Source organism: Cherax quadricarinatus, chromosome 18, assembly GCF_038502225.1.
Source record: "Cherax quadricarinatus isolate ZL_2023a chromosome 18, ASM3850222v1, whole genome shotgun sequence".
Lineage (NCBI taxonomy): Eukaryota > Metazoa > Arthropoda > Malacostraca > Decapoda > Parastacidae > Cherax > Cherax quadricarinatus.
This window is the reverse complement of record NC_091309.1, coordinates 30,298,665-30,313,099: the sequence shown is the minus strand read 5'-3', so window position 1 is coordinate 30,313,099 and position 14,435 is coordinate 30,298,665. Positions and strand designations below refer to the sequence as shown.

The following is a 14,435-nucleotide window of genomic DNA, read 5'->3' as shown; positions in this document are numbered from 1 at the left end:
TTCTTAATTTTAAGCTTAAGGTGGTAATGCTTTCAGACCAAGCTTCACTTGGGGAGTCTTGTGTTGTTGAAGTATTTAAACAAGGTTCCCCTGAACCTGGGTCACCCATAAGTAATGAGATCCTTAGGGGAAGGTATTGTGATACTGGTGAAGGGCTCTTGATCCAGGGAATTAGAATTAATCCCTTCCTTGGATCAAACCTGATAGCTCTTATTCCCCAGGTGTTAGCACTTAAGTCTTGACTGTAATAATAATTTCCCAGTGTGACAAGGATAGGGTGATTCTCTGGCACAATATGTTGATGTAGGTTAAAAACTTTCTTTGGCTTATATGGCAAGGATATTTCCTCATTCATAAAAACTGTATTACTGTATAATCCCAATGAATGGATGATGTCTCATAAATGAAATATATAATAAAAGTTTAATGGGACTTTGTCAGCCTGACATGCTTCCAGTTATACTGGTTCACACCGCCAGTTTATAAGTGGAGAGCACACCACTTGTCATTAATATTCACAGGAAGTAGACATTGACATAAACAAGAGGTAATGTGGTAATTCAAAGACACATTAAGGTTAGCCTAAGTTTAATACATTAGGTCAAATCAGCTCAGCTTAACCTAAGTTTAGGTATGCAGTACCACTGCTTGAATTGTCACGTTGTACTGACTGACCAACATCTGTTGAAAGACTCATTACCTGGAGTTTACCTGGAGAGAGTTCCGGGGGTCAACGCCCCCGCGGCCCGGTCTGTGACCAGGCCTCCTGGTGGATCAGAGCCTGATCAACCAGGCTGATGCTGCTGACTGCACGCAAACATACGAGCCACAGCCCGGCTGGTCAGGAACCGACTTTAGGTGCTTGTCCAGTGCCAGCTTGAAGACTGCCAGGGGTCTGTTGGTAATCCCCCTTATGTATGCTGGGAGGCAGTTGAACAGTCTCGGGCCCCTGACACTTATTGTATGGTCTCTTAACGTGCTAGTGACACCCCTGCTTTTCATTGGGGGGATGTTGCATCGTCTGCCAAGTCTTTTGCTTTCGTAGTGAGTGATTTTCGTGTGCAAGTTCGGTACTAGTCCCTCTAGGATTTTCCAGGTGTATATAATCGTGTATCTCTCCCGCCTGCATTCCAGGGAATACAGGTTCAGGAACCTCAAGCGCTCCCAGTAATTGAGGTGTTTTATCTCCGTTATGCGCGCCGTGAAGGTTCTCTGTACATTTTCTAGGTCAGCAATTTCACCTGCCTTGAAAGGTGCTGTTAGTGTGCAGCAATATTCCAGCCTAGATAGAACAAGTGAAGTGAAGAGTGTCATCATGGGCTTGGCCTCCCTAGTTTTGAAGGTTCTCATTATCCATCCTGTCATTTTTCTAGCAGATGCGATTGATACAATGTTATGGTCCTTGAAGGTGAGATCCTCCGACATGATCACTCCCAGGTCTTTGACGTTGGTGTTTCGCTCTATTTTGTGGCCAGAATTTGTTTTGTACTCTAATGAAGATTTAATTTCCTCGTGTTTACCATATCTGAGTAATTGAAATTTCTCATCGTTGAACTTCATGTTGTTTTCTGCAGCCCACTGAAAGATTCGGTTGATGTCCGCCTGGAGCCTTGCAGTGTCTGCAATGGAAGACACTGTCATGCAGATTCGGGTGTCATCTGCAAAGGAAGACACGGTGCTGTGGCTGACATCCTTGTCTATGTCGGATATGAGGATGAGGAACAAGATGGGAGCGAGTACTGTGCCTTGTGGAACAGAGCTTTTCACTGTAGCTGCCTCGGACTTTACTCTGTTGACGACTACTCTCTGTGTTCTGTTAGTGAGGAAATTATAGATCCATCGACCGACTTTTCCTGTTATTCCTTTAGCACTCATTTTGTGCGCTATTACGCCATGGTCACACTTGCCGAAGGCTTTTGCAAAGTCTGTATATATTACATCTGCATTCTTTTTATCTTCTAGTGCATTTAGGACCTTGTCGTAGTGATCCAATAGTTGAGACAGACAGGAGCGACCTGTTCTAAACCCATGTTGCCCTGGGTTGTGTAATTGATGGGTATCTAGATGGGTGGCGATCTTGCTTCTTAGGACCCTTTCAAAGATTTTTATGATATGGGATGTTAGTGCTATCGGCTTGTAGTTCTTTGATATTGCTTTACTGCCCCCTTTGTGGAGTGGGGCTATGTCTGTTGGTTTTAGTAATTGTGGGATGACCCCCGTGTCCATGCTCCCTCTCCATAGGATGGTAAAAGCACGTGCAGTTCTTGATGAACATGGAGTTCCATGAGTCTGGCCCTGGGGCAGAGTGCATGGGCATGTCATTTATCGCCTGTTCGAAGTCATTTGGCGTCAGGATAACATCGGATAGGCTTGTGTTAACCAAATTCTGTGGCTCTCTCATAAAAAATTAATTTAGATCTTCGACTCAGTCTGGTTAGTGACTTGCTAAAAACTGAGTCATATTGGGACTTGAGTAGCTCACTCATTTCCTTGCTGTCATCTGTGTAGGTCCCATCTTGTTTAAGTAGGGGCCCAATACTGGATGTTGTTCTCAAATTTGATTTGGCATAAGAAAAGAAATACTTTGGGTTTCTTTCGATTTCATTTATGGCTTTTAGTTCTTCCAGCGATTCCTGACTCCTATAAGATTCCTTTAGCTTAAGTTCGATGTTTGCTATTTCTCTAACCATTGTCTTCCTATGCATTTCAGATACATTGGCCTCTTTTATCCACTCTGTTATTATTTTCCATCGCCTGTAAAGGGAGCGCCTGTCTCTTTCTATTTTACATCTCCTCCTTTTTCTTAAAGGAATAAGCCTTGAGCATACATCGAGTGCCGAGTTAATCTGTTCTAGGCATAAGTTGGGGGTCTTTGTCGCTTAGTCTGTCTTCCCAGCTTATATCATTTAGGACTTGGTTTACTTGGTCCCACTTTATGTTCTTGTTATTGAAGTTGAATTTGTTGAAGGCTCCCTCGTGACTGATCTCATTTTGTCGGTCTGGGGCTCCGCGCATACATGGCTGAACCTCGATTATGTTGTGATCTGAGTATATTGTTTTTGATATGGTGACATTTCATATCAGATCATCATTGTTAGTGAAGATGAGGTCTAGTGTATTCTCCAGTCTAGTAGGCCCTATTATCAATCAATCAATCAGTCAATCAAGCTTATTCTCTATAAGGATTACAATGCTGGGTTTACAGATTTTGGTTATTGTGTGGTTTACATGTAATAAAATACTAATTACAGAAGGGGCCATTAGGACACCTAGCATGGCTAGGCATTTCGGGCAAACTTAGATTAATTCTTAACCCTAAATTATTACAAATTATAGAGTAAGTTGACTAAATACTAAGTGACTGAATACTATTTTGTGATTTTAGCAATGTGAATGCTTTTGTTTTGACACAATACATAGTTTCTATATTGGAGTATCACAGGCAAACTTATGACTAGTTAGGAATCATTATTTTAAGAATAAGATTCGTATTTCTGTGCATATAGTCAAATGGGTAAGTGAGTGAGTGTAAGTGTGAACCACTAGGTGGTTTTTATGTAGTTGACGGGGTGTATCAGGGAGATAAGATTTTTCTAATGGTAGTTTTGAAGGTGATGAATGTGTTGACAGTTCTAGAGTTTTCAGGTAGGGTATTCCAGATTTTAGGGCCTTTGACATACATTGAATTTTTGTGAAGGTTTAGTCGGACACGGGGAATGTAGTAGAGATGTTTGTGTCTGGTGTTATGCCTGTGGGTCCTGTCGCAACTATCAAGAAAGCGTTTTAGTTCAAGGTTAATATTGGAATTTAAGGTCCTGTAGATGTAGATTGCACAGTAGTAAGTGTGGATGTTCTGAACAGGGAGTAAGTTTAGATCTACGAAGAGTGGGGGGGGGGTGTTGCTGGGGATGGGATTTAGTGATTATTCTTACTGCGGCTTTTTGTTGGGTTATTATTGGCTGTAGGTGTGTTGCTGCAGTTGATCCCCAAGCACAAATAGCATAGGTGAGGTATGGATAAATGAGTGAATAGTATAGTGTGAGAAGGGCATTTTGCGGCACGTAGTATCGTATCTCGGAGAGGATCCCAACTGTTTTGGATACTTTTTTTGTTGTGTGTTGGATATGGGTGCTGAAATTCAGGTTGTTGTCGAGGTATAGGCCTAGGAATTTGCCCTCATTATGTCTGGCAATTTGTTGGTTTAAGTTGAATTTTGTGCAGAGATTTAACCCTTTCAGGGTCCAAGGCCAAAATCTGAAGTGGTGCCCGTGTCCAAGAATTTAAAAAAAAAAAAAAAAAAATTATTTTTTTCTTATGAAATGGTAGAGAATCTTTTTGTGAATGTAATAAAACAAAAAGTACGAAATTTGATGGGAAATTGACGAAATTATGCTCTCGTGAATTTTGATGTGTCAGCGATATTTACGAATCGGCGATTTTGCCGACTTTGACTCCCATTTTAGGCCAATTGCATTATTCCAGTCGACCAAATTCTTAGCTATTTCACTAGGATTACATCTATTCTATCGATTGAGCACAAGAAATCGCCAAGTCAACTGTTTCAACTACAAAATAAAGTGACCAGAAATTGGTAATTTGGCCAATTTAACACAAAGTTCAAAATATTCCAATTTCAAAATAGGATCCAGAATAAACAATGTAGGTATTCCTGGCACTAAACTAACATTTCCTCTGTTCATTAGTTACGTTTTGAGGCTTTACAAATAAATTCCATTTTGATTTTTTATTCACATAATGAATTTTTATTCACACCAAAAAATAGAAGATTTACTGTTATGCAATATTGTAATAATTGTATAAATATCATCACCACATTTATGAATGTATATTAGACCCACCTGCTGGCGTTTATTAGACGTGTGAGGTCGTTTGTTTACTCTTGAACATCGGCAAAAATTTAACATTTCCGCCACTTGGAGCTCAGTTTCAAGCCATTTCCAGTGCTAAAACCAATCAAAATTATCCCTATTTCTGTAATATGTCTTCCATTCTATCAAATGAGACCAAGAAATCACAAATACAACTATAAAAAACATACAAAAAAACACTGCAAAGTCGCTGTTTTAATCGAAAATCACGGTCTCAGTTTTTTTCCTCATTATACACAGTGTGCTGCAGGATTTGTTTTATGTGGTGCACACATACCACATAGATGTATTCTCTCATATCTAGGCCCAAATTTACCACTCACAGTTTATCAGAGTGAGCTGAGCTCATGACGTAGATCTACGGTTTGGACCCTGAACGTAAAGCCGTAGATCTACGGGACGGACCCTGAAAGGGTTAAAAGCTCGTGTGTGTGTGAGTTCTTGTCAGAGCTGCCTCCTGGTGTTATCACTACAACAACATTATTTGCTATATTTTTTCAATTTAGGTGCCTAAAGTTGAAATCCCCCAGGGGCAAGATGTTGGGGGCAGGAGCAGTTGCATTTTTTATTTACACCTTTTATCCTGAATTTTTACATTCACCATGGGCAAGGCCACTTCAGCTATGCCATCCTCGTTAACATTAGCTGCAATTTTTACATACCCTTACAAAAAAGGCAATCCCTTCTTTGCTTGGCTTGCCCATTATAAACTAGGCCACTCCCATTAAGGTACTTATTCCTCTTAATTTGATGTGGAGAACCTTTATTTTTGGTTCCTGCCACTTGATATGTGCCTATGTAACCCTTTTTTGGGATGAATTATAATGATTATTAACATTAGGAGATTTTTTCCATGTGTAAAACCTGATGGATACATCAGAATCATCATGTGCCACATTCTTAGAATTATTTGGTCGGCTTGTCTGTAGTAATTGAACAATTAATTTTTGTGAACCTAATCTTATTTCCTCCAGAGAAAAATAACCTTTGTAGTATTTTTGAGACAACCACTCTGTAGTCTTGCAGCTCAATTTATTCTGCAAGACAGCACAACTAAGCAACAATTTATTGTACTTATCAATGTTAGTTGTACCTCAGAGCCAGGTGGGATTTTCGAGACACTAGGCTGCACCATGTCTTTCCTCTGAGACCCACTCTTTCCCACCCACAAACAAAGTTGGGCCTATCAAATTACAGCATAAAATTGATACCAATAATGTTTGTAAATTACAAGATATTGAGTAGACTGTATGATGGTTTGTAACTTGAAAAGAAAGGGGAAAGGATCTGTTGAGTATACAATGTTTTACAAAAAATATATACATATTATTTACTGAGTACTCACCATTTAATTACTGGATCATAATTATTATTTTTTGGAAACACACTTTCACACTACCACTACAGCTAGAATTTACAATGGCCAGTGCAAAGCTACTGTACATTATGGGTAACCATCACTTAGCTAAGGTGTGCTCCTGAGAGAATTGGTGTTCTCATTTTTCCGTCCTTGTTGCCAAATTGTAAGGGTTTTCCACACTATCCCAATTCTTCAGTGGGAATGTGTCAATAGTTTCTGAATTATGGATTGAGTCTGATATACACTTATTGACCTTCGAGAATTCTTGATAACATTGCACAGTTCAGACCAGTGTTCACACATCAAATTCATTATGGTGTCTCAGCGGCGTCACTCCCCTGGCTGCTCTGCATCCCCCTTCACTTAAAATTTCTCGAAGGGTCCAAATAGCATTACATTTTAATACTCATTTATTATATTCATATGTATGTTCTACATTTAGGAAAATTATGTTAAAATTTTCCACTGATACCTCCTTTAATTCCCTGACATTAGGGTGTCCAAAGCCACTCTGATACTCCCACCTTTAATGCAAATTCGTTAAGATTTTTTAACAGACTCCAGTTTTTACATCAACTGCAACTTCCCCATACCTTCCCTTTCTTTATGCTGATGCCCTTTCTTCTCCTCCACCTTTCCCTCCTCTGTGCCATTTCTTTCATCTTTTTCATGTTGTGCTGCATGACCTTATAGATTTACTGCAGCATTTTCCATAGAATATATTATTAAATAATCAGTAGCTTCTGCTTGATATAAGTGGATCACTAATTTGACTTACCTGGCTCATTTTCACAAATTTGGTTTTAACTTGTATACTAATAGTTAATTGATTAGTTATGTAGCATATGTACCACAGTGGGGGTTACAGTAGGACATACCATACCAGGGCATTATGGGGTTGTTAGGAGAAAAGGGACAGTGAATGCATAAATGAAATTTAAGATGAAGAAAGACTTTGGATTATTAATACAAGAGGAATATTAACCAATAATACCTGAAACAAGTAAAGCAGTCTGGCTTACTTCAGTTGGGGGTCCTTCAACCAACAGATTTAAGACACCTAGGTACATCTTTTAGACAGCAGCTATAAGATTTACTTATATAACACTGGGGATTCTGTGCATATAGCTGAGAGTTAAAGGAAAATTGGGGTGTTAGATGGTATGAGTGTAAAATACTGTGTACAATGGTACCTTGGGATAGGAACTTAATTCGTTCCAGAAGGCTGTTCGAGTGCTGATACCGAACAAATTTGCTCCTATAAGGAATAATGTAAATTAGATTAATCCGTTTCAGACCCTCAAAAATACACTTACAAAAGCACTTACATAATTGTTCGCATTTTGATTTTGAACTGTTCATATCCCAAGGTACCACTGTATATTGAAGATTTGGCTAATGCAAAGTTAGAAGGAAATTTTTATGAGATGTAATCTTCAAGAGGGTTGAGTTGTTAGGGCATTCTGCCAAGATATGTGAGCAGTAATTGTTACACCATAGGCCTTATATAAGAGTCAGTCTTTCCTCTATCCACAAAGCAAGTATATACTGTATGGTCATTTTCAATTTTTAATGTTATTCTACTTCTCTTGCCAATCAGCAGGTTGATTAAAAGTTTAAATGTAATAACTGTGTAGGAATTCATGGTTTAATTGGACATCTTTAAAGGGCTTTTAGCAGCTGCTAATATTTGTTCATTTATATTTTGAATAACTGAAACATGTGATATACCTGTGATCATTTTGAATTTCTTTATCCCTGTAGCATTGTCTTAAGCCATGCTTTTCTGCTGATTGTACAACCAGGTCAAAGGTACTGTAACTATTCATAATTTAATAGGTAGGGGTCTGTGTGTTTTTCACTGATAATTTGTTACTTCCAGAAATCTTGTGATGTCATGCATGTTGTTCTCCTTCCTATTGTATCTTTATAATGTATTTTGTTTTCAAATAAAGTTCACATATATAACATATGGGGATTGGTAGGAGAAAAAAAAATACACAATTAGAAGAAACCTTCTGAATTTTCCTGTGGTTCGAGGTCAGTTTTATTTTATTTTGTAGGGGCAGTAGACAAAAAGCCATGAATATAATTTTAATAAAGCTTTTATATTTGCAGGGAAATTGACTTGAACTCTTCATGTATTGTAGAAGTTGAAGACAAGAAAACAAGACTTATTAATCATAAGGTATGTATTAAAGTACTGTAATCATTTACATAATAAGTTTTTGTTGAAAGACCATTATGGGTTTAGGGCTCTTTATGAATATATAATATTGATATCATATATATACTGGGTGTACAGTATAAATTTATAATATTTTAAATATTATATTAGATTAAATGTTATATATTATGAACTCTCTCATAATAAATGACTTCAGATGAATAAGATTATTATTATACTGTAGATTATCATTAAGTCTGTGCTGTAACTGCTTTGTTTATACATACCTGGAGTATACCTGGAGAGGGTTTTGGGGGTCAACGCCCCTGCAGCCCGGTCTGTGACCAGGCCTCATGGTCGCTCAGGGTCTGATCAACCAGACTGTTGCTGTTGGCCGCATGCAACCCAACGTACGAACCACAGCCCGGCTGGTCAGGTACTGACTTTACATGCCTGTCCAGTGCCTTCTTGAAGACAGCCAGGGGTCTATTGACAATCCCCCTTACGTATGCTGGAAGGCAATTGAACAGTGTTGGGCCCCTGACACTTATTGTGTTGTCTCTTATCGTGCTAGTGGCATCCCGCTTTTCATTGCGGGGATGTTGCATCGTCTGCCGAGTCTTTTGCTTTCATTGGGAGTGATTTTCATGTGCAAGTTTGATACTAATCCCTCTAGGATTTTCCAAGTGAATATAATCGTGTATCTCTCCCGCCTGCTTTCTAGGGAGTACAGGTTGATTAACTTCAAGTGTTCCCAGTAATTTAGGTGTTCTATCACAGTTGTGTGTACTGTGAAGGTTCTCTGTACATTTTCTAGGTCAGCAATTTCACCTGCTCTGAAAAGTGCTGTTAGTGTGCACATTAGTGAGCGGGTTATTCAGTTTGTTACTTTCTCTCCAAGTTTTCCCATATAATAGGTATTTCAAAAATAAAAAGGCACAGTACCATGTCTGGTACAATTCACAAATAACCTGTACATAGAAGAATGACACTCATATTTACATTTTGGTCTAACTTGGACCATTAACTACCCATACTAGTTAACGTCGTCAAAGGTTTCCTACTGTGTGCGAGTTATTTGTGAATAACAGGTAATTCAAGTGTATTGTAGGTATGAGATTAAATATATTTTTCAGTAGAGTTGGGTGATATGTTCAACGGTTTCCATTAATGCTTGGTTGCCCTAAACTTACATATCGTGTCGAAGATCAAGCAGTGATATACAAAAATTTCTATAAAGTGTTTACAAATGTTTAATGATTGCTATAGCAAATACAATTATAAATTGTCTGTATGATTAATTAACAACACATGTTGCAGATCAAGCTTTTAGCTTTGTTAAATTTTTCATCAAGTTCTATTGGTAAACTTCTAGAAAATGAAACAGTCTAAATTGAAGCTTGTCTTGCATCTTGTCTTTATTATTGTCAACAGTCTGCCATTTGCATCCATATGATTAATTAATATAACCAGCAGAGTTGCTGGTGTTGCCTATCATTTAACAACTCGCTTAATCATAAAGTGCAGTAAATAAGTTACAGTAGTCTATTAAAACTATTACACATGTTTACGGTTGTCTTGTATAGTAATAAATTACCTTGGCTGACCAGAGGAATTACTGTGAAACGAAGTGACTTTTGGATGTGATTATCTTGTAAAATGAAAAGCTTACACTATCTCTAAAAAGCTGGTGAGTCCTCCAAACATGCTTATGGAGTTGAGAGGTACAGTGCATGCACTTTGAAGGAGGGGTGCTGATGTTGCAGTTTGGAGAGTCGTTTAAATAATGGTATACCTGCAAACTTTTGGCAAAACAGCTGTTGAATGAATAATAGTAAATGTATTAACTTTCTTGGGTCATGCTACCTTAGTGGGATATATAGTTTATGCCAAAAAATAGATGACATTTAATATTGCATATGGAAAGCCCCTAGTTATGCAAAACATATTGGGCAAGCTTAAATGTTACTTAAGGCTAAAAGGACAAAAATCATTATGCATATGTATATAAGGACATTAAAGCTATACATTGGACCCTCAGTTAATGATATTAATCCATTTCAGAGAGCTTGTCCTTAACCGATTTTTATTGTTATCTAAATTAATTTTCCCCTTAAGAAATAATGGAAATCCAGTTCCATTTCAGACATCCAAAAGTATTAAACAAAATAAATTTTTTACATGAAATAAACATTTCCCTACGCAGAAAAACAATGATACATGATGAATAAAACAATAATAACATCACACTTATCTTTATTGAAGACATGGTGATGTATGGAAGACGGGAGGAGGGGAGAGGATGGAGGAGTTTACAATTGTTTGGAAGGGGAATCCCACTCCATAAAGACTTCAGGTACCAAGTCCTTATCCTGGGTTACTTCCCTCCTTTGTTTTTTAATGCCACTAGGACCAGCATGAGAGCCACTGGAATTGTGTTGGGAGACACAAGACAGTCCTTCAATATGACACTAATATCAGCTCTATGGCTTATTTATCTATCACAATTCATCTAATATGACATAATAAACAATACTAATAACATAGAAACATGACATATACTCTAGAATGAATAAAATACATCATTTAAGTATGTCATGAGTGTTGCTGTGTTGTTGTTGTTGGGTATACATACAAGGGCCACTGAGAGCATAAGCCGTACATAGTGGTGGTGGAGGCGGCAGCAGAGGCAGTAGAGACGGCGGTGTTGTCAGTCGCCCTACATAACTCCAACAACATTGGAGGAGTTAGGTTCGTGCTGTCCTTTTTCTATCGATTAATCGCTTAACTTACTTGCTACAGTTAATCCTACACTTTATCGCTGGCTGCCGCTATAGCCTTTATAGACTCCTGCTGCTTTAATATCGTACATATTGCAGAATCTCTGAAAAAGGCACATTCTCCCCTCTCTCTCAGGGCTGGCTGGCTCTAGCTTTCTTTGGGCCCATGGTGGCTTATTTAGCAGTTACAAGCACTAAAAAAATGGAATTATACAAATGGCCCGGTGGCCTGGTGGCTAAAGCTCCCGCTTCACACACGGAGGGCCCGGGTTCGATTCCCGGTGGGAGGAAACATTTCGACACGTTTCCTTACACCTGTTGTCCTGTTCACCTAGCAGCAAATAGGTACCTGGGTGTTAGTCGACTGGTGTGGGTCGCATCCTGGGGGACAAGATTAAGGACCCCAATGGAAATAAGTTAGACAGTCCTCGATGACGCACTGACTTTCTTGGGTTATCCTGGGTGGCTAACCCTCCGGGGTTAAAAATCCGAACGAAATCTTATCTTATCTTATGTATCTCATATACAGTGGAACTTCAAAAATCGAACGTATCACATATCGAACATTTCGAAGATAGGACCATTTTTTCGGACAAACTGTGTCCTTATTATCGAATGCGCCCCTATTTTCGGACCGCCGGGTACGGGACCTGTCTGCTGCCTGCTCTGTCTGCGTCCCCGCGCAGGCGCCGTGAGCAGTCTAGCTTTGTTTATGCTTGAGTGAACGCTAACCTGCGCTCTCATTCACTCATTTTACGATTATTTCATTGTGTTTAGTGCTTGTGGGACTGTGAAATAAGCTGCCATGGGCCCAAAGAAACTTGCTAGTGGTACCCCTGTGGTAAAGAAAGTGAGAAACACCATAGATGTGAAGAAGGAAATAATACAGAAGTATGAGAGTGGTGTGAGACTTGTTGAGCTTGCCAGGATGTATGGGAAAAACAAGTCAACCATCGGTTCTATCCTGTCAAAGAAAGAACAAATCAAGGAAGCTGATGTTGGGAAAGGTGTTAATATAGGGAGTGGATAAGGTGCCTTCTTCAAAGATTAAGGAGATTTGTGCCAAGTGGAATGATGTCCAAATGTTTGTGCAGAAGTACCACCCTGATCAAGCTGAAACAAGCCATCTTTGCAACAAGTTCGATGACAGAACCATGTCCCGTTTTAGGGAAATGTTAAAGAGGCGCCAGAAACAGAGGACTGTGGACAGTTATTTTGTGAGAGAAGGGTCCAGTGACTCTCAAGCTGGTCCTAGTGGCATTAAAAGACAGAAAAGGGAAGTAACCCCAGAGAGGGCTTTACCTGAAGTCCTCATGGAGGGGGATTCTCCTTCCAAACACTAACCCCAACTTCCTCTCTCCTCCTCCCTATCTTCCAGATGCCATCACCAATCTTCAATAAAGGTAAGTAAAAATGTTATTTTATATGTATTACTATATATAATTAAAAACTATAGTATTTGTTGTATGTAAAACTGTAATCGATCTCTAAAAAATGTATTTTTTGTGTGAATATTTTTGGGTTTCTGGAACGGATTAATTGTTATTTTTATTATTATCACACTGGCCGATTCCCACCAAGGCAGGGTGGCCCGAAAAAGAAAAACTTTCACCATCATTCACTCCATCACTGTCTTGCCAGAAGGGTGCTTTACACTACAGTTTTTAAACTGCAATGTAAATTGTAATTGTATTTCCATTATTGTAATTGTAATTGTATTTCCATTATTTCTTATGGGAAATATTGCTTCGAATTTCAGACTTTTCGAATTTGGAACTAGCTCCTGGAACGGATTAAGTTCGATTTTTGAGGTTCCACTGTACGTGTGGAATCATCCGCAGTGGCTTGTAAACAATGGCACACTAGCCACACTGGAGTGGCCGGACGGCTCAGGCCGAGCGGACACGTTCTGGATGAATGTCCTTAACTGAGTTTTTTATCGTTAGCCGAGCCAATATTTTGACGCAAAAACGTAATTGGTATCTGATCTTATCACTATCCAATGGCATCATTAACCCTTTGAGGGTCCGTCCCGTAGATCTACGGCTTTACGTTCAGGGTCCAAACCGTAGATCTACGTCATGAGCTCAGCTCACTCTGATAAACTGTGAGTGGTACATTTGGGCCTAGATATGAGAGAATACATCTATGTGGTATGTGTGCACCACATAAAACAGATCCTGCAGCATGCTGTGTATAATGAGAGAAAGAAACTGAAATCATGATTTTTCGATAAAAACAGCGACTTTGCAGTGTTTTTTCATATGTTTTTTATAGTTCTATTTGCGATTTCTTGGTCTCATTTGATAGAAAGGAAGACATATGACAGAAATAGAGATGATTTTGATTGGTTTTAGCACTGGAAATGGCTTGAAACTGAGCTCAAAGTAGCAGAAATGTTAAATTTTTGCCGATATTCAAGAGTAAACAAACGACCTCACACGTCTAATACACGCCAGCTGGTGGGTCTGATATGCATTCACAAATATGGTGATGATATTTATACAATTATTACAGTATTGCATAACAGTAAATCTTCTATTTTTTGGTGTGAATAAAAATTCATTATGTGAATAAAAAATCAAAATGGAATTTATTTGTAAAGCCTCAAAACATAACTAATGAACAGAGGAAATGTTAGTTTAGTTCCAGGAATACCTACATTGTTTATTCTGGACCCTATTTTGAAATTGGAATATTTTGAACTTTGTGTTAAATTGGCCAAATTAACAATTTCTGATCACTTTAATTTGTAGTTGAAACAGTTGACTTGGCGATTTCTTGTGCTCAATCGATAGAACAGAAGTAATACTAGTGAAATAGCTAAGAATTTGGTTGACTGGGATAATGTAATTGGCCTAAAATGGGAGTCAAAGTCGGCAAAATCGCCGATTCGTAAATATCGCTGACACATCAAAATTTGCGAGAGCATAATTTCGTCAATTTTCCATCAAATTTCGTACTTTTTGTTTTATTACCTTCAGAAAAAGATTCTCTACCATTTCATAAGAAAAAATAACAAATTTTTTTTTTGAAAATTCTTGGACACTGGGGCACCACTTCAGATTTGGGCCTTCAACCCTGAAGGGGTTAACTGAGGGTCCACTGTATATATGTATATGTATGTGTGTGTGTGTGTGTGTATATATATTTATATATATATATATATATATATATATATATATATATATATATATATATATATATATATATATATATATATATATATATTTTTTTTT

At 38.3% G+C, this 14,435-nt stretch overlaps 1 protein-coding gene across 2 annotated transcripts in view; it reads left to right on the top strand.

Moving 5' to 3' along the window:
* Klp98A (kinesin-like protein 98A) overlaps positions 1 to 14,435 on the top strand; it is a 185,477-nt gene that overhangs the window by 402 nt on the left and 170,640 nt on the right. For both annotated transcript variants that reach the window (XM_070086369.1, XM_070086368.1), the window contains exon 2: positions 8,368 to 8,437. In XM_070086369.1, coding sequence (XP_069942470.1) covers positions 8,368 to 8,437 — 70 coding nt within the window. The remainder of the gene's footprint in view (positions 1 to 8,367; positions 8,438 to 14,435) is intronic.